General features: G+C 44.2%; 3 protein-coding genes across 4 annotated transcripts; all 3 read right to left on the reverse strand.

Moving 5' to 3' along the window:
- Window positions 1-290: 290 nt before the first annotated feature.
- nhp2 (NHP2 ribonucleoprotein homolog (yeast)) lies at window positions 291-5,460 on the reverse strand. Its single transcript, XM_085421565.1, has 4 exons — window positions 5,161-5,460; window positions 4,483-4,552; window positions 4,282-4,387; window positions 291-434 (listed from the first exon to the last, which is right to left on the reverse strand). The coding sequence occupies exons 1-4, from the start codon at window positions 5,321-5,323 to the stop codon at window positions 309-311; spliced, it is 465 nt and encodes a 154-aa protein (XP_085277691.1). The 5' UTR covers window positions 5,324-5,460; the 3' UTR covers window positions 291-308.
- A 116-nt stretch (window positions 5,461-5,576) lies between these two features.
- On the reverse strand, window positions 5,577-7,604 carry LOC146661381 (cornifelin homolog B-like). The gene is made up of 3 exons (XM_085421572.1): window positions 7,490-7,604; window positions 6,608-6,762; window positions 5,577-6,512 (listed from the first exon to the last, which is right to left on the reverse strand). Exons 1-3 carry the CDS (start codon window positions 7,587-7,589, stop codon window positions 6,408-6,410), a joined length of 360 nt encoding a protein of 119 aa, XP_085277698.1. The 5' UTR covers window positions 7,590-7,604; the 3' UTR covers window positions 5,577-6,407.
- A 4,438-nt stretch (window positions 7,605-12,042) lies between these two features.
- On the reverse strand, window positions 12,043-16,310 carry LOC146661382 (hepatitis A virus cellular receptor 2 homolog). 2 transcript variants are annotated; one of them, XM_085421552.1, is made up of 7 exons: window positions 16,039-16,310; window positions 15,022-15,360; window positions 14,855-14,917; window positions 14,182-14,243; window positions 13,414-13,486; window positions 12,841-12,868; window positions 12,043-12,340 (listed from the first exon to the last, which is right to left on the reverse strand). In XM_085421552.1, exons 1-7 carry the CDS (start codon window positions 16,070-16,072, stop codon window positions 12,151-12,153), a joined length of 789 nt encoding a protein of 262 aa, XP_085277678.1. In that variant the 5' UTR covers window positions 16,073-16,310; the 3' UTR covers window positions 12,043-12,150. The 2 variants fall into 2 exon arrangements, with proteins under 2 accessions (XP_085277678.1, XP_085277679.1); XM_085421553.1 differs by lacking the exon at window positions 12,841-12,868.
- Between the last annotated feature and the right edge of the window lie 377 nt (window positions 16,311-16,687).

Consider the following 16,687-nt stretch of genomic DNA (forward strand, 5'->3'; position numbering starts at 1 on the left):
TGTTTGTGCGGCTGCAGGAACGAGTTCAGACGCGTCACAGCGTTAACGACTTTAATAAGAAAAAACAAAAACATCTGTGAAACATCTGCCTTCACAGTCCTGATCACAGATCAATACATCGATCATACAGAAACATTTTTCACTCAAACATCAACATCGTTCTTTATCTGAAGTCTGGATTTAAAATTCTCCTGCTGGATTAGCCTAGCTTAGCACAAACACTGGCAGTGGATGGAAACTGTTAGCGCAGCTGGAGGAAGAACTGTTCCTTTGGGGGTGGGGCTTATGAAGGGGAGGCCGGGTGGGCTTCAGAGGGGTTTGGGCAGGCTGGAAACTTCCTGCAAGCACTCGTCATACGCTTCCTGGTACTCTTCATGAGGTTTGATGAGGATGACGCAGGTCGGCCTCTTCGAGCCCGCAGAGGAACCCAGATCCTGGAACAGAGTTTCACAATAAGAGTCAGGAAATGAAAAACACTTTAAAGCCAGAACTTTCACTGCTATGCTGATGACACCCAGCTCTATCTGTCCATGAAGCCAGATAACACACACCAATGAGTTAAACTGCAGGAATGTCTTAAAGACATAAAGACCTGGATGGCCGCTAACTTTCTGCTTCTTAATTCAGATAAAACTGAGGTTATTGTACTCGGCCCTGAAAAGCTTAGAAATATGGTATCTAACCAGATTCTTACTCTGGATGGCATTACCTTGGCCTCCAGTAACACTGTGAGGAACCTTGGAGTCATGTTTGACCAGGACATGTCCTTCAACGCACATATTAAACAAATATGTAAGACTGCTTTCTTCCATTTGTGCAACATCTCTAAAGTTAGAAATATCCTGTCTCAGAGTGACGCTGAAAAACTAGTTCATGCATTTATTACTTCCAGGCTGGACGACTGCAATTCATTATTATCAGGAAGTCCTAAAAACTCACTGAAACACCTGTTGTTGTGATTTGTTGCTGTATAAATAAAACTGAATTGGAAGCACACAGACTTTTCAAAATAAGAGAAATTATCCCAACACTAAAAGTCAGGAAATCACAAAAGATTTGAAAATAAGAGTCTGAAGCTGACGTGTGCTCACGTGTCACATGATCAGACGTTTGATTTGATTGATTGGCTGAAGCTCAGCCGGTCATCGACTAATCAGAAGGTTGGTGGTTTGATCTGCATGCAAGAAAGCTTTTCTACTGAAAACGTCTCGATGCACACTCGATCATCCAGGGAAGTAAATCTGCAAAAGTTGATTCTGTTCATCTGGATGTTTTCAATGGTGCTCATGGCCACTGATCAGCGGTCATGAGAATCTGCATAATTAAGATTAAGGAGCTGACCCCCCAGCCCGTTGTTCCTTCAGTGGGCTGGTTTCAGTCATTATGCAAATGTCCTGTTTATAAGATTGAAATCTGCAGTCAGCTGAGACTGAAGAAGCAGGGTTCATACGCCTTTTTCAGGGTCAAATTCAAGCACTTTTCAAGCACTTTCAAGGTCCCTTTTCAAGCTTTTCCAGCACCCCCCCCCCAAAAAAAAAGAATGCATGTTTCGATTCGCGTCACCTCAGTAAGACCATGTGAAAATGAAAACAAATCATCCCAGGTGAACTTAAACATCTTTGTTCACCTTTTGTTAAGAAACAGAAAAACAAACCACTGCAAAAGGAAACGGCCTTCTATACATCGTGTATAAACTCAAAATGCACCTTTCACTTAAAATTAAGTCAAATCAACTCGTTAGATATTCTTCTCCTGTTGACCCCCCCAAAAATAAATAAGTAAGTCTTCTCATCAGATATTGATGCTTCTTTCCTGTAGGAGACAGATGTTTGTTTGTTTTTTAAGTTAATTCCCAATAAAACCTTTTGCTAACTACGTCGCTGTCTGTATCATTGCTGAAGGCCTAAACGTCACCTTTGAAGTGTTTGTGCTGATAACATCATGCACAGTCAGACTGGAGAACAGCACTGACTGGGAGGCTCTGAACACATCACATACTTCAATTCAACATATAAGACTTTAAGGATGCACAAGCATCCACTTAAAATATTTAATTTATCATCTGTCATATTATTATGTACAAGTCCAGTGTATTTTGTTCATCTGCCTTAAATAAACAGGCAGCCTTACAGTATGAAATATTCATGTACAAACACACATAACTGTGTGAACTGTCTCAGCAGCTGATTGTGCCCCACAGGCCTCAGTGTGAGCTTAAAGACATTTATAATGTTGAAGTGGTTTAATGTGTCGGTGCTGACGATAAACACAGTTTGAATGAAACTGTGGTCGCACAGAAACAAGAGGCTATTCTTTGGATCAGTCATATCACCATCACTTCACCCAAAAGCACCAAGTTAATACTCAAAGAAGCTGCAGCTATACACACAAATATAAAGAGTACTTTTAGCCTCTGACCCTCTGGGTCCAGGGTTGATCTGTTCTCTATCTTTCACCTTTAAAAACTGTTTATCTTGCCAATCTGTTATTTTCTCATTTTGACAAACTGTTTCAGCACAATTGATCTAAATTCAGACAAAATTTAAAATACGAGTAGAAAGAGATATTACTGACTGCAAAACCCACAAACATGTTTACACTGCAGTCTGCTGTTGGTGGCTTTTTTGCAGCAACTGTGACGTTCACTACTAGAACTGACACACAAAACAACGACTACACACTAACTACAAAATGCAACACACTAACTTGAGACTCCAAACATGGCAAACGTCACAAACCTCCCTCTCTCTCTCGCTCACTCCTAAAACCTCCTCCTCTTCCCAAACAACCAGATGCCACATGTTGCCGTATCATTTTTTGATTGGTCCACACGTTAACATTTTTCCACCAATAGGGATGGAGTGTTTTTTCTTTTTCTTTTTTCACTCACAAGCAAAGCGTGCTTGCTGGCGCTCTCCTTAGAAAACGCTGTTTTTACCGTTTCTTCCCGGAGGAAACGCCACTGTTGTAACAAACAAACAAACATCGGTTTTACGTGGCCTATCAACACAGTTTAAACACTGATACATAGTTTGAAATCTGCACATTCGACCCAAGTTGAAATGGAGACTCTGGTCCCAGAGGGTTAACCAGAAAGCCTACGTTAGCTAGTTATGTATCAGGCTAATGTTTAAAGCTTTCACTGGAGTAAATGAACTCATATCACTGCTCAGTAATGTTAGCTAAGCTCACAGCATATCCCATAACAGCGCTGCCATACTGCATCACACTCAGTGCATCTCAATCATGTCTCCAGCGAGTTTGATAGCAAAATAATAATCACAATTTAAAAACAGCGTGTGTAACGTACACGTACTGGAAAATATTTACTAGCACTCACCTATCATGACTGGAGAGCACAAACTCCGCCATTGTTGTTTTCCATCAAACACTCATTAAAACAGCGACCTACAGGTATGTTAGCGCACTCATCCCCGACTGTCCGAGGGAGGGGCGGGGCCACACGGTGAAACAGATGCAAGGCAGCCAGGCGGGGAAAATTCGCGACTCATTTTATTTCTATCTGATAAGAAAACGATTCAATCAGTTATTTGTGGTGAATGAAACACAGCTACACTTTCAAGCACTTTTAAGCACCACATCTGAAATTCAAGCACTTTTCAAACCTTGAAAAGACAACATTAAAATTCAAGCATTTTCAAGGATTTCAAGCGAACGAACCCTGAAGGAGTCAGCTGATGATGACGAAACGTTTCTCCCACTGAAAACGTCCAGATGAACAGAATCGACTTTTGGAGCTTCAGCTGAAAAGTTTGTTTTGTGAGTCGTACAAAGTGTTGTACAAGAACCAATCAGCTTCTCCGACATCCTCACCAACTGTTTTCTACAAGACGTGAGGTCAAATGAGCGCCACAGCCACAGACGGTGCACGCTGTCCAAAGACAGAGTAAGAGCTGAACTCCTGATTGTATAATCTGCTGCCTGGGGAGCGCGGGCAGCCGGAGCGCGGGCAGCCGTGTCCACATGGTCAGAAACAGCAGGCAGAGACACGGACGCCTGCACACTCGTACGGACCGTCTGAGACGTCACATTCACACAGCGCTCTGAGACACACTCGTGTCGACTGTAACGTTTTCCTGCTGCGCTGAGGAAAGTGCAGCGAGCAGTGCACACACATGCTGTGTGAGCGGCGCTCTGCAAGCACAGACTGAGTTTCAGCCACGCCCATGACGCCTCCATCCAACCTTGACAGAGCGACGCGTTCAGAGCCCGCCCCCATCAGGTGACAGACCTTCAGCACACCTGTCCACTGTCACTCACCACTTTAGACGGGATGTAGGCGTACGGCAGGCTTCTGTCCTCACACATGACGGGCAGGTGGGAGTAGACGTCGATGGGCAGCGTGTCGCCCGCCATCACCACGATGCTGCAGACACATCAGAAACACATAAACACACCTGTGATCGTCACGAACACCTGGACACACCTGAGGACGCGCTGGAAGGTGCAGCAGCGGCTCACCCTTTCTCTCCTTTGTTGATGAACTTCTGAACTTCTTTGACTCCTCGTCGGATGTTCTTCACTTTGGCAGCTGGACGATAGAAACAGAGACACATTGAACCAGACTCCAGTCAAAAACCTGCAGTTTTAAGCTCAAGTGCAACATGAAGGATCTGCGCCTCCTTCAAGCCCAGTCCAGCTGCAAACTGCATTTAAAGTGAGGAGGAGCACATCTGGATGTTTAAAGCTCTAACATCTGCAGTGTGAACACATCGTTCACATGATTCCCGACAACAAAAGTTCCCTCACAAACCAAACTGTGAAGGAGATTTTCTCACATACTAAAAACACTTCAAAATAAAAGCACATGCTGCTGCCTTTTAAAACGCCCAGTGTAACCGGAAGCGGTTCTGACTGAACCTTTCACTGAGGATGACGCTGTACAAACAGCCGCTGATTTCTCACAGAAAATTACCAATAGATTAGAAACTGCATCTATAAACGACGTGTTTACGGCCGAATTAACCAGAAGCTTTAGACGACTCGAACACTTTCTTATTTAAAGTCCTACATCGACTCTAACAACTGCAGAGCAGAAAGAAACCGTTAAATTCGTGAATTTTTAAACAGAGTTCGGCGCCACCTCCACGAGAACAGCAATCTCCAACATTTCCCGGCCGTTATTCTTCTTCTTCTCACCTTTTTTCACGCATTTGTAGAGCTTCTTGCTGAGTTTTTTGGAGGCCAGCGGCTGAGCGATCGGGTTCAGGTGAGCGATCAGCTCCTGGTACGACCTGTCGGTGCCCCCGGTACCGGCTTCTTCACCCTCCTCCGAAACTTTCTCCTTCTTCACCTTCGTCATTTCTGATCGATAATCACTGGTGATCGATACCCGTTTAATTGTTTTCTGCTCGGACTCCTGCCTGCTGATCACAACACGCACACAGAAAAGACCCCACACGTGTTTCAAGACTCTTTCTCTGCCGTTTATGAAAATGCTGAACCACAGCGCCACCAGCGGCCCGGAGGGCAGCGGCAGCACCACCCTTCAAAATAAAATACCAAACTTCCTTTTTTAGGTTTAGTCAGAATTTTACTGACACGTCAGAAAATTTCCTCGTAAATATATATCTATATCTATGTCTATAAAGAGATAAATAATAACATTAAAAAAAGTGAAAGTTTAAGTGAAGAGTTTTGGATTCAGTAAGAAGGAAATAATTTCCCCCTAAAATCTAAAAACCAGCTTCACTGTGTGGACACTCGAATTTTCTTTCATTACAAGAAGCTAACAAACAAATTAATTACTGCTCATCAGAATAATCTGAAGAGAGTATGTTATTAATATTTTTCTTATAAACGTAATGATCAAGTTTTATTGCAAAGTGACACGACAGTAAAATGAAAAACTGCTAAATGAAAAGTAATGAACAGTATAAGACCTTTGATTCCACATACACATTACTCATAGTGTTTATTTCATTACATTTGATCGGGAAGAAATAAAAAAAAAGTTTAAATACAATTTCCATTTTTAAAGGTTTTTATTTTGTCAGTATTGAATTTGGCTAGAAGCCAAACCTGAATTGTGTAAAAACATTTAAATGATTTCATGTGAATTGGGAATCCTGAAATCACCTTCAAAGCTCACACAGACTGAATATTTGTGCAATGATTAAATATCAGATCTGAGCTTCTCTCCAGTCTCGATTCATCTTTAAGCTCAGTCACAAGCATGAATTTAATTTTAATGAATTTAAGCTAACAAACATCTAAATCGAGTAAACAGATGAGCAACATAACAAAAACTGGTTTGTTAAAAACAAATAACTGATAAACACAGTAAACACTGATGATTATTGATTTGTCCTGGTGCGGAGCTGGGCCACGACGGCCGGTCTGGAGCAATGACTTCACGCTGATGACATCATCACTGGCGGATGATGTCACTGCATGGTGGGGAGCTTCTGCTTCTTCATCTCGGTGGCCATTTGACACCAAACGCAGGGCAGACAGAAGGTGGAGCACAAACAGTCGGTGCAGAGGTTCCCCTGAAACAGGCAGAGTGAGCCACACTGACTAATGTTAGCTTAGCGGCTGCTAACTACAACCAAACGAGCGTCTCAGCGCCACCTCGTGGTCCTACTTTGATGCCGTAGCGCTGACGCAGCGACACCCTGATGGACATCGTGATGGGACGGACGCAGCCGAACACGTCCAGCAGGGGGAGACAGAGACACTGACCGAACTGTTGGGTGGTTCGACAGACGAAGCAGGGGCAGCACCAGAAGGCGAAGCAGCCTGAACGACAGACGACGACAAACAAACTGAATAACGACATGAAACAAAGTAACACAAAAAACTGAAAAAAACAAGAGCAACAAACTGCAAACTCTAAATAAAAATAAAAACAGCATCTTTATATTTGATTTAAAAAAAGTTCAATCATAAAATATGAATTGTTTCCTTTTGTTTAACAAATAAACGTATTGTTTACACTGTAGATGCTGCTTAGGTTCAGACCATGTTTTTGTTTTTTTAAAGATGCGAGTAAAACCAAACCTCAGCTGATGTTGTTAGCCTTTGGATGGATTCACACACTGATGATAATTTGACGCTTTTTGAATGGAGTTTGGTGCAGAGCCTCAGCATCTGCTCTGAATATGAACTCATCAAAGAACCAAAGAAGCTTTGTGTCTGATTCTGAACTTTGGGACATTTTTAGATTCAAACTGATTCAGTGTGAATGAACGAACATGTGACCTCAGTGCTGTTTATATTCTGATCTATTTAAAATGATAAACTTATTTAAAATCAAAGGAAAACAGATGACAGCTGATGTTTGTCTCTGTGGAAGCTGATAAATTAAAGAACGAGTGTTTGTTTATGTTCAATTAGATTCTTATAATAATTCTTATGAGCTGTTAAAGCGTCGGCTGCATGCCCGTGTCCAGCTGTTAGTCTGGTCCCGAGTGTCAGCGTGGGATCAGTGAAGTCCGCTCTGATTGAAGCGTGGTTGTTACTCTACATTGCTTCTTGTCGTCGCAGCAGTCGCAGATCCCTGAAGCCCAGTCAGCTTCCACCGAGGAAACGAAGAGCTGAGGCTGCGTCATCACCGGCCGGCTCATCGTTCACCTGACGACACACAAACACCTGCACTCAGTCACACCTGTGGTACCCAGTCGTTAGTGATCATTTATTAACAGATTCCATAATCATCACAAGTGTGCGTTAGAACAAGTTATTCACACGGGTCACTGCCTCCCTGAGTTAGCAGGGCAAAGGTCAAAGTTCATGACAGGACATGAGAAAAAGATTGAACCCTCTCCTAGAGTTAGGGTGAGGAGCTCCAACCTGAACCGCTGCGCCACATCGAGAGGAGCCAGTCGAGGAGGTTTGGGCTCCTGCTGGGCGTTTGAAGCATGTCGTACTGACGGAGGCCCCGGGACAGAGCCGGGACTCACGGACAGATCGCAGCTCCTGACTGGTGTGAGTGAGGGACCCTGGGCTTACAGCTGCTGGAAGAGTATAGCCTGGTTGGAAGAGCCGCCAGGCAGCTTGACTTAGGTTTGCAAAGCTGCACCTGAACTAACCACAAGAACCAAAGATCAGAGAGCTGTGCATGGATGCTGCGAGCCTCAATGACCTGCAGCTGTAAAGAAGAGTGGACCAAAACTCGCCCACAGAGATGTGACCCACAGAAACCAGCACCGAGACTTTATCTACAAACTGCACTGTCACAGGAATGCAGAGAGCCGTGTGAGCAACGGGAGAAACAATAACAAGAAACATCCGAGAACGTCGGCACTAACAGCACGACGCAGCCACAGAGGAGAGAAGACAAACCTCCACGGTCCAAAGAGTCAGGTCCACTTCCTGTGATCTTGAAAGGATCATGCAGCTGTCACGAGTTCAAGCTTTTACTTTGATATTTTACAAACAGGAAATATGAGGTTACATTAAACTATGTACACAAGTCACACAAACCACATTAAAAAGTCTTATCAAATCCAAATGTTGCTGATGATTTTTGAAAAAATATGAAGCTCGAGGTGAAACAGTTCTCATCACCGTCTACACCAGGACTCGAGTGTCCGTGATCCAGCACAGCTGATTTAAATGACTAAATTATCTCCTCAACATGTCCTGAGGTTCTCCAGAGGCCTGGTAATGAACTAATCATGTGATTCAGGTGTGTTGACCCAGGGTGAGCTCTATAGAGAATCCCCCATGTTTGTATCCTGTGGACGCAGTGAGGATGAATGAAAATACCAAATATTTCGTCACACGCTGTACAAGACTGTGATCAGTGGATATACACAGACACGGGTAAAATAAGACAATATTTGCATGGAGTTTGGTGTGGAGTTCTACCAGCTGCTCAGGGAACATTTTAAAGGTATAACAACAACATTCATGTGAGACAACGTGACAGGAATGTTAGAATAACTGTTTCAAACCATCGAAGAAGCAAAGAGCAGCAGACACACAAACCCACAATCCCAGCTGCTGCGACTAAAACCTGAACAATAATGAGATGATATAAAAGTGGGATCGTCTTACCTGTGTGACTGATGTGGTCGCTCTGATTGGAGAGGTGAAGGTTTCGGATAAACCTGATGGAGTTCAGGTGGGCGGAGCCTGCTGAACTCAGCTGCATACGAGGTCTCATCTCGTTCATTTAAAATGTGTTAAAAACAAGTTTGATTATTTATTTAAACTGGTTTCATTCAACTTTATAAAAATATATAAATGAAAATAAAACACTTTATATGTTCCAGTTTTTTTTTTTACCTGTATGTCAGATTGAGACATTTGCAATGCAGTTTAACATAAACTGGCTCATTTACAGTCAGTGCTGAGTGTAACGTGTTATCATCACTTGCTACGTTACTATAATCACATTACATTCTCAGTAATGCAGTAAAGTAATGCATTTAATCACTGCAGGACGGACAGCAGAGCAGCCACACAGCTGTGAACGTGACTTTTATGTCATTGCACAAAAGGATGAGAGCGTGACGGTAAAGTGGAGACGGCTCCAGGACAGAAGCAGCAGCACTGCTAACACAACTCGTGCTGTCCGATGGCTCTTCAGTCCAACACTGTATTTTAGTGTAATTTATCAATTCTGAATGTTTTGGGAAAACATTTTATTAAAAGCTTCGTTTGAATGTTTTTACTATGGAGAACACACCCGGACAAAAGTTTCAAATCTTTTGTCCTCCAGGCCTGCAGCTGTACACTCGCTGTCTTTGGATCTGTCCCCCCCCTTCCATATTTGACATAATAGTATGATCCTAGTGTGTCTTTGCATGTGATTGGCTGCATGGTGTGCCCGTCAGTACAAAGTACCGCCTGCCTGGACTCTCATCAGGGCTGAGCAGCAGGTGCTGAATAGCGATGATAAATTTGATTCTTTTTACTGAATCGAGTTTTAATGACTCACTCACCAAAGTGAATCGAATTTTTGAGTCATTTGAGTCACTGAGTCAGTTGACCAGAGAGTGCAAAAATGTACATTTTCACTCAAACTTAATTTGCTAAGATGAGTGATTGTAAAAGAAAACAACTATTTTATAGAGCAAAAAATAGCAAAAAAAATCTAAAGGGAACATTTATTTATTTTTCCTCAAATGTGTCAAATATATATTTTCTCATCTAAATGTCCACTGAGCTGTGAGCCAGGGGGCGGTAATGGACCTTAACATTGGTCGCCAACCAAGAAGAAGAAGAAGCTGTGAGCCAGGAGGGAGGGGGTGAGTAGCTCAGATGTGCTGTTAGCATGTTAGCAGAGCGATGCTACTGTGAACCGAGGAGCTATTGTCTTGATGTGAGCTTCTACTCAGGGTTTTTTCTTCCAGTTCAGAGCAGAAACGTTGTTGTTAAGATACTGGATGTTGTGTTTTTCTCCACAATTTTAATTATAAGCTAGACATATTTCTACTAATGGAATTAGTTTGCTAACAGCAACAGGGATGAGTCAGTGAGTCAGTTGGGCTTGTGAATCATGATTCACGAGTCAGTAAAATGATTCTCGAGTATTGAACGATTCGTTCATGATTCGCGCATCACTAGTGCTGAACATTCGGCTCTCCCTGAGGAGTCTGCTGTTATGAGCGACACATCACCATGCTAATGCTAAGCTAACGGTAAGCTAGCCACAGACTCAGTGATGTATGCAGACTCCAGCACAGCAGCCAGAGCCTGAACTTCACCAGGTAACAGTCAGGCTGCTGTTTCTACCTGCTCATGTCTCTACAGTAGAATCACCGTGGCGACCGCCTCTCTGTGCTGAGACATCCGGTGTGTCCTCACGAGGAGTTCATGACGGTGTGCTTAGCCTCAGGTTTACAGTATATTATGAGACCGTGTGTTTCAGGTCATTTTACAGAGACGTGAAAGTAACAAACATACTGCATTACATTTAAGAAAAGGAACAAGTAATGTGTAATAGATTACTTTTCTTTATAGTCACTCTGTAGTTTGAGTAAATGTGGAGTATGCAGTGGAAGGATCTGAATAATTGTAAGACATATTTAGATTTTAATGCATAAAACACAATAATATAATAAAGTTTTGTTATATTTGAGGAGCGAGGGAGAGCCAACATGTCAAAAACAACAAGAATGTTGTACTTTATACGAGATGTGCCACAAATTATTACTATGATTATAGTGATTAAGTCACTAACGGGCAGAGATGGGCAGTAACGCGTTACAAGTAACGCATTACTGTAATCCGATTACTTTTTCAATTAATGAGTAAAATAAGAGATTACCTTAGCAAAAGTGGTAATTAGATTACCGTTACTTTCCCGTAGGAACGCTGCGTTACTGCGTTACTAAAACTGTGATTTTTTGCGAGAATGTCTCATGACAGTGACGTAAGCGAGTGCGCCGTTCGTGACAACAGCTGTGTGCAGATCAATAATGGATCATATATCGAGAGAGTATGAGCGTGCAGCGTTTAAAGCGTGGAAGTACTGACCTTACTTTGAGTTTGATTCCATAAAAAGTGACAAAAACATTAGTGTCCGCTGTGCGTGGGAAGAAAACTTCTTTTTACAGCGAAAAAACCCCTAAACTTCCAACAAGCACCGAGTAGCTACGACGTAATGGGAAACTCACAGAGAAACTCGCGGCTTCTTCAACTGACCGCCACGGCACACCTGCACCAGGGTAAACCTCCGCCTACCCCACTCCTGCTTTACAGGTGAAAATAGAGCAACAGGACCGCTGAGTCTTTGACTTTATTTATTTTCTGCTGTGTTTTACTTGATTTTTAGAATAGAATAGAATAGAATAGAATAATCCTTTAATTGTCCCACAAGGGGAAATTTGTTTTGTGCATAAACACAAAAAAATATTTTATTTTATGTGCAGAAAATAGGTTTAAATGTTCAACAAACAGAGAAAATGTTTAAAGGATGAAAAACTAATAGCTATAAAAACTCTGATCAAAGAAGTTCAAAAAAATTTTCAAATATTTTATTAAATCTGAGAAAAACCTGAAATCATACCAGATCTTTCACAATAAGAGCTCATTTGTATTTACATGTTAGTCTGTTAACCACCTGCTGCCTACAGACCCTCCCACCTGAGGGAGATTTACCACCTGAAGCTCTCTGATTGGACAGAAATGAAGGCACAGCTCTGGCTCAAACTCCAGAAAGCCTGTTGTTATTCGTTATATCGTCTTCAGCCCCGGCAGCTGAGTGGGCGGAGCCTCAGAGCTGCAGAGGTAGTTCTCGTATACGCCTTCGCTGCCGCTGATGTGGTACACGGCGTCCCCGGCGGAGCTTTTGCTGTGAAGCTGCACAGCAGACGACGTGGAGCTGAAGCGGGCCGAGGTGTCGAACTGCTGAAACTTCTGAGGGCTGAGACACGAGAGCCGAGAGTCAGCAGCTTTAATTATTATTAAATGTCTTCATAGTTACTTCCTGTACAGAATAAAAGACTTCCTGTGGAGACGTTCTAGACTCATTTGTAGGATTCTTTAAAGCTGCTGAACTTTCAGGGAAATTTGTAGAAACTATGTTGACTTGAAATTGGAAAATAAACTGCAGATAAATGATCAGCGGAGTGACCGTTAAAATAACGAGCGGGCTGCAGCTTCATGAGGATGCTTAAAGGGTCTGAAGCTCGCTGCTCAGTTTCCGCTCGTTTGAAATTGGCTGTGTGGTTTGTGGTTTTGGACACATCTGGTTTCAGTCTGAGCGTGTGTGAAGACGTTATGATGAAGCTGTATCGACAGACTGAAGGCTGAGAAATCGTGAAAAGCTCATAGATGTCGTCCTTCAGTGCCGTCGATGATCGAGGCGCTGAGCCGCGTCATTTATTCAGGAGACACAAAGAAGAAGTCCATGATCATACTCACCGTCTGCAGAGCAGCTTCAGGCCTCCTGCTGCAGAGACACAGAGGACAGACAGACGTGAGCTGTGGGCGACCTCGTGCCCCTGTAAACATTTGAAACCCTGTTGCAGCCGCCATCTACAAACCACAGAGCTGCCGGGACACGCACACCGTGACCGAGCTTCAGCTGGGCGAGCTGCTCTGCAGATATGAGCTTCTGATCATTACAGTTACTTTGATGGGAAGTTAGAAGGCGTCATAAATGGAGTCACGAGTGCTGAAACTGAACAGGATGGATGTTTATCTGGATCCCATCCTGGCACCAAACGAAGGTGGAAACACATCAGGCTCAGTGCAGAACTAAAGCTTTGTTTTGGCTTCAGAGTTTCACACTCACTGGATGTGAAACTTCAGACAATAACAGAACTGAAAGGTTTTCCATCTCTGATCATCTGAAGTTAGGTCGTGACTGCGTGAGGGCGTCACTCGCAGCATTCAGTGTGGAGGTGAGGTTCTGACAGTCGTCTTTGATCAGTAACATGAGAAACAGCAGTGGGTCAAACATGTAACGCAGCTGTGGCGAGCTGAAGAACTCACCGATGAGGAGCAGCAACACCGAACCCAGCAGCACGTAGAACACAACGCCCGTCAGAGCTCCGCCCTCCTGCTTCTGCAGACACACAAACACACAGCGGCGGTTTAACACGTCACACGTCTGTGCAGATTAGCAACACGTGAGCAGCAGACTGAGCTGATCCAAGACAACAAAAAGGCAAAGAAACAAAATCCAGAGCAGGAACTGAGGGGCGGGACTATTTATACACACACCGGGTAATCAGGACGTTCACGCTAATAATATAATCACATGGGAGTAAAAGCAACCATTAGACCAGGCTACGTCCATAATGAAGTCTCTGGAGATCGACCGTCGGTGGCTCGTACCGCGGGGGGTGACGGGCAGTACTAACGGTAACATCGATAACAAAATTATAACCAGAACCAAAGACTCAAAGCACTGAACGTCCAAACCCAACCAATCAAAAGCATCAAACAATCAACGAGCACCAAACTCTTAGCCTGCCGTCCTCTGCCTCCGTTTTCCAGCCCCTGATGACAGGATGCGAAAGGATTCAGTGCTGCTGTTTCATTTAAGGACCTTTCATTAGTGCATGTGTAGTTGGACCACAGACACCCTGAAGCCACAGCTGTTTGTGCACATCACTCCGTCCTTTGGGGACGCTCACATGGATCCTGCTGCTGGTACTCAGAGGAGAGACTTCTACAAACAGCTTCAGTCTCCAACATTAGACACGCCTGACATCAATAGAACAGGTTACTCATTGTGTTTCTCACAGGATCTCTCACCTCACTGCTGCTCGTCACACTGTGGGAGGAAGTCAGCAGGCTTTCTGTGGAGGTCAGGTGACCTGCAGGATGAGGAAGTGAAAGCAACCGCTTTAAAGGGAGTTTCATCAGCAGCCCGACGCTCTAGCGCAGGGGTGTCAAACTCAAATACACAGTGGGCCAAAATTCAAAACTGGAACAAAGTCGCGGGCTAACGTTAATATTTATTGAAATATATTTATTCCTCCAGATATAAGAATGAATCTTTTCTTATGGACACGTTTTGCTGGAAAACTGAATATGGAACAAGCAAAGCTTAATACTAAACAATACATATATTAGCTGTATAATAGCAGTAGGCCAGCTCTGATAGTCATTTGGTGTGGCTTCGCGGGCCAGAGTCTGACACCTACGCTCTAGAGCTTCACTTTAACCTGCTGATGCTGTATCGCAGACACACTGGGAGCCTGATGTCACAGCATCACTGGGACCATCAATCTGACAAATCAGGAGCTGCTGCTGTAAATATGTGACGACTAATAAAGTTTACTCCACAGAAATGCTGTTGTTTGTTTGTGTGTCACTGAGGAAATGATGGGTTTAAGCTGAAAGACCTGGTTTCATGTGCAGATTTGCTGTGAGCAGGACGAGTGTGCAGCGCGTTATAAACTACACACAGCTTTGGATCGGTCACCTGCAGTCTGAGAGGCCGCGGTGGTCTTTGTCGTCCAGGCTGTTGATGTGTGAATTTGTGGAGCTGAAACAAACACGAACTCGTTACCATCATGAACATAAAAGTTCAGGCAGACAGTTTAAACGCACGAGTGGATTCTGCTGTTTGATCCTCAGCTGCAGACTCACCTGGGACAACGGTCAGGTCGATGTGATGCTTCTCATCGTTGAACGGCCCGGGTATATGCACCCTGCAGCCGTATCGTCCAGCGTCTCCCTCTGTCAGGCTCTTTATGGTCAGAGACACGTCTCCGTCCTCCAGTCGGCCCAGCAGCTCATACCTGCTGGAAGCTCTGGTTAACACTTTGTCTCCATCTGTGGAGATCAGCTGATTGGAGCACTTGTTGAGCGGTATTTCTTCTCGCTGCCAGCACACTTCCACGGCGCCGTGATATTTCCTGTCATATTTACAGGGCAGAGTGACGTCCTGACCTGTGTGACCTTTGACCCTGCTGTCACATTCACAGACTGGAAACAGAAACACAGGAAAACGTTGTTACATCAGATCCAAACTCTGCTCAGGTCAGCGTCTCGTCATCTTCACTGGTTTCACTGGTTCCAGTAGACTCAGCTGTGCAGCCTGGGACATCTCACACAGCTCCATGAAGTCGTCCCATCAAACACTTACAAACCCTCCCAGACCAGTTCAGGCTGCAGACTGGGATGAAACCAGGTTTGATGTGTGTGTTCATGTACAGGTGACCCGGGTCTGTCCAAGTCACAACATGACCACACGCTTGTGTCTATAACCCAGCTGTGCAGCTGAGACTGAACAACTAAACTCCAACAGCAGACTGACCTCTGACCCTAACACGCTCTGCAGCCGTGTTTGTCCTGACAGACACATCAGCAGGCGAGACTCGCGCTCGTTTCTGTAAAAGCATTTTCATTCAGACTGAGCTCGACCGCTCTGCACACAGAGTCACGTAGCGAGCGCTCCTCTGTGGTGCCAGCCCCCCGTCAGCTTCACTGACCTACACAGAGCAGAGAGCAGCACAGACCTGATGATGGGCTCTGCTTTAATGCTGCTCACAGTCAGAGACTCTTAGAGATCTGCTCATCTGGATTTAAGGTTTTACAGACAAAACTGAAGCAGAGGAAAGACACACACACACACACACACACACACACACACACAGCAGTTACCTGAGAGCAGAGCGAGCAGCAGCCTGAGCTTCATGACGGAGCTGAATGCGCCTCAGAGCAGCTCCAACAGCTGCTGACAGCCACCACAGCTGCACGCTGCAAGAAATGAAGTGACGCGTAAAAACCAGCACCACACGCCCTGCTGCTGCGGCAGGAGCATCACACACACACACACACACACACAGCAGGCAGGGACCAATCAGAGAGCAGCTCTCTGTTTACACGCACACAATAATGTCACGAAAGTACATTTTAAAAAGGGCTCTGTAAACATGGCCGATCACTTTCATTCTGATGATCTGCAGAAAAATCTGGACACGAAAAGCTGCAGACGTGACTACATACAGTGCAGACAGCCTGGACCCTCTGTGGGATCTGATCTCTGAATAGCTGCAGACCAAACTGTGGTTTGTTTACTTCCACAGCACGTCTCGTAGACATAGAGCAGAGAGCAGTCCTATCTCAGGTCTGAGAACAGAAGACAGGAAAAGATCAGGAAAGAAACAACTTCCCCAAACCAAAGCACCAATGAAACGAACGGTAACACAGGCTGATCGAGAGTAGCCTGATTAATATAAATGTGACTGACAAAAGCCAAAATAATTCCCGCTGATGTCTTTGTGTCCATCAGCTCCTTTTCTAGACATTT

This window comes from Rhamphochromis longiceps, linkage group LG10 (genome assembly GCF_057381845.1).
Source record: "Rhamphochromis longiceps isolate RC_006_pf linkage group LG10, R_longiceps_female_GT1.1, whole genome shotgun sequence".
Lineage (NCBI taxonomy): Eukaryota > Metazoa > Chordata > Actinopteri > Cichliformes > Cichlidae > Rhamphochromis > Rhamphochromis longiceps.

Bases quoted from the DNA above. Each gene is read 5' to 3' on its own strand.
- nhp2 (XM_085421565.1), bottom strand. From the start codon at position 5,323: ATGACGAAGGTGAAGAAGGAGAAAGTTTCGGAGGAGGGTGAAGAAGCC. The intron at 4,553-5,160 runs GTGAGAAGAAGA...TCTATCGTCCAG, and splicing joins CTACAAATGCGTGAAAAAAG to CTGCCAAAGTGAAGAACATC. The intron at 435-4,281 runs GTGAGTGACAGT...ACTCTGTTCCAG, and splicing joins CCTACATCCCGTCTAAAGTG to GATCTGGGTTCCTCTGCGGG.
- LOC146661381 (XM_085421572.1), bottom strand. From the start codon at position 7,589: ATGAGCCGGCCGGTGATGACGCAGCCTCAGCTCTTCGTTTCCTCGGTG. The intron at 6,763-7,489 runs GTAGAGTAACAA...TCTGTCGTTCAG, and splicing joins CTGCGACGACAAGAAGCAAT to GCTGCTTCGCCTTCTGGTGC. The intron at 6,513-6,607 runs GTAGGACCACGA...TGCCTGTTTCAG, and splicing joins GTCAGCGCTACGGCATCAAA to GGGAACCTCTGCACCGACTG.
- LOC146661382 (XM_085421552.1), bottom strand. From the start codon at position 16,072: ATGAAGCTCAGGCTGCTGCTCGCTCTGCTCTCAG. The intron at 12,869-13,413 runs GTGAGTTCTTCA...GTGTCTCTGCAG, and splicing joins GGTGTTGCTGCTCCTCATCG to CAGGAGGCCTGAAGCTGCTC. The intron at 12,341-12,840 runs GTGAGTATGATC...CTCGTGTCTCAG, and splicing joins CTGAAGCTGCTCTGCAGACG to CCCTCAGAAGTTTCAGCAGT.